Source organism: Penaeus chinensis, chromosome 18, assembly GCF_019202785.1.
Source record: "Penaeus chinensis breed Huanghai No. 1 chromosome 18, ASM1920278v2, whole genome shotgun sequence".
Taxonomy (NCBI): Eukaryota; Metazoa; Arthropoda; class Malacostraca; order Decapoda; family Penaeidae; genus Penaeus; species Penaeus chinensis.
In genome coordinates, this window is record NC_061836.1 from 9,203,067 (window position 1) to 9,205,729 (window position 2,663).

At 38.6% G+C, this 2,663-nt stretch overlaps 1 protein-coding gene across 1 annotated transcript in view; it reads left to right on the top strand.

The window, feature by feature from the left end:
* The first annotated feature begins 1,893 nt into the window (after positions 1-1,893).
* LOC125034600 (arrestin homolog) overlaps positions 1,894-2,663 on the top strand; it is a 2,161-nt gene continuing 1,391 nt past the window's right edge. The window contains exon 1 of the mRNA XM_047626501.1: positions 1,894-1,992. Within this exon, the coding sequence (XP_047482457.1) occupies positions 1,894-1,992 (99 nt within the window). The remainder of the gene's footprint in view (positions 1,993-2,663) is intronic.

The following is a 2,663-nucleotide window of genomic DNA, read 5'->3' on the forward strand; positions in this document are numbered from 1 at the left end:
GTGGTAGTAATAGTAGTAGTAGTAGTAGTAGTAATAGTAGTAGTTTTAGTAGTAGTAGTACATATATGTGTGTACATAGCCGTGAGAAAGAGACAGCGACAAAGACAGACAGGTAGACAGACTGACTAACTAACATACAGACACACAGGCAGACAGACTGACTGACTAACAAAAGGACAAGAAGATAGACACAAACACCGATATACAGACAAACACAAGAACACACACAGATACGCAGACATAGCAAGCGATAGAACCAAGAGAGAGAGAGAGAGAGAGAGAGAGAGAGAGAGAGAGAGAGAGAGGAGAGAGAGAAGAGAGAGAGAGAAAAGGCTCAGAAACAGGGAAAGAGACAAAGAGAAAAAGAGAAAAGGGCGACACAGCACAGTGCCTGCAGAAAGCGAGGTGTGACGTGATAAATACACTGATGCGCTTCGAGGATTTGTCCCTTTAACCCGCCGCAAACAAGGGGTCGTTACGACTTCCAGTTAAGGGGTCGTGGACAAAGACGAGGGGTTAATGGGCGGAGAGGGGAACGAATGATCGAAGAGGCAGCAGACGACCCCAGCGCTGAACGACGACCTCCGTAAGTACGACCTCGCTGGAGCAGAGTTGGCTTGGCGACGAGTGGCGGTCTGTGTGTGCGGTGTGTTGGCTTGTTTGTTGGTTTTATGTCTTTGTTATTAGTTCTTGTCAGCGTCTTCCTGCTTTGCTTTTGTTCTATTTGTAGATTTGTGTTATATTTGTATCGGTGGTGTTTTTGTAACTGATTTTTGTTGTTGTTAGTGTTGTTTTTCTTCTTACTATTATTTTCTTCCTTGTTTTGTATTATCTTATTTGTTTAGTCTTTGTTAAATTTCTTTGTATCTCTGTTGATGGTGATGTCGCCGTCTTCGTTGTTGTTGTCGTTATTGTTGTTGTTGTTGTTACGATGGGGTGATGATTGAAAAGAGTAATGCGTTTTGTAATGATCTATATAGGTGTTTACTAGTTTAAATGTGACTTATCAGTATTCATCCTTATTTACACCCTAGACAATCCATGTCCATAAACTACACACTACAGTTCGAAGTGAAAATATACACTATATACCTCGATAAATTAAACTGCAGGATAAGTTCAAGCTTACGATGATGAAATACTTTGCACAAAAGAGTTATAGCATTTTACGATCATGTTCTAACTGGTTTTATTTATCTTACTGTAATTTGCATCACTGTAATGAGTGCCTATATTCCAGATAATTCAGTGATTAATGAATAAATCTTGTTTTATAAGGTTACATGAGCTATGTTGATATCTTGGTACCTGACAGAGAAGTAGGCATCATGATGAGGTGTTTGTTGATGCATGAGTCTGGAGTGTGTTGTAACAAGTGTATTTTTAGTAACAGGATATGCCTTCGTTGTAGCTCTGAGTAAAGGAAAGTTATGAGTTTTCGAACGTACACAGGCAGACTTAAATGCGTAAATGACTTTGGCAGCAGCAGTAGTAGTAGATAGCGGTTAGGAAATCAACATATCTTGGGGTTAATGAAGAACAATGAAATGAGTAACTTAAGTGATATGGAATATGTATACCGAGAAGTTATTGACGAAATGAGATCACGGGTGGTTTCAAAAGTAAATAACAAACCAGAGACAGCAGATAAAGCGACGAAAAAAGCGAAGATAGAAAGTAGAAATATCAGAGAATGGAAAACCAACGCAATAACAGAAATAAACACATCACAGAAAGAAAAAAAAGAAGAAAGAAAACAAACACAAGAAAGAAGATTAACACGACAGCGACATGGAAGACCCGATTGAGAACACGGTCTGGAGACGCCTACATCCGCGTTCGTAGCTCCTGTATCCGGATTCGATGACGTCACTGCCATCCGTAGATTCCTGCATGCATGAATCCGCGAACGCTGCTCCGTCATCGGCTCTCAACCGCTCGTCGTGTCGGCTCAGAGAATGTTCAGTAATGTACAAATTAACAGCTTGGGACGTAGGGTCGTGATCTCACAGACACGATTGACGTGAACTATATTTTTCTTTCCGTTTTTTTTTTTTTTTTTTTTTTCTGGCTCGAGATGAGGAAGATTATCGAGTATTTTTGCATTTTACATTGTCAGGTCACGTGACGAGGGGTTTTTATCGTATTATCAGCTTCCCACGATCTCTATACGAGGGATCCATTAGCAGATTTGTCTCCTCTCACTCTCGCCCGTGTGCTTTGAATTATTAGTTCACTCTTTTTCTCTTCGCCTTTACATAACAACTGGGTTTTTTTAACTTTGCTTAATGGCGTCCGGTATTGTGGTGAAACGCTATAACGTGTTAATAAAATGATAGGAAAAGAAGTACTATAGACAAAAGTATAGTTGGTAGAGAAATTGTTAATTGACTGCTTGCGTTATCGCATTTAATTCTGTAGGCTTATTTGTAATTAGATACTAGTGCTGTTTTTTAAATACGTTTCTACACTATTTATAAGTCTGAGAAGATATATGTTTTACGTTTATATATATTCATAAAGAATTTTTTAAAAAAATGAAATATGATTTAGTTCGGGTAGGTTACAAAACAAAACTAGAGCTTATAGAAAAATCGACCTTATTGCATCACAGACACAAAATCATCAGATCGCACTTCCATTCTTCAAAAATAATAATGATA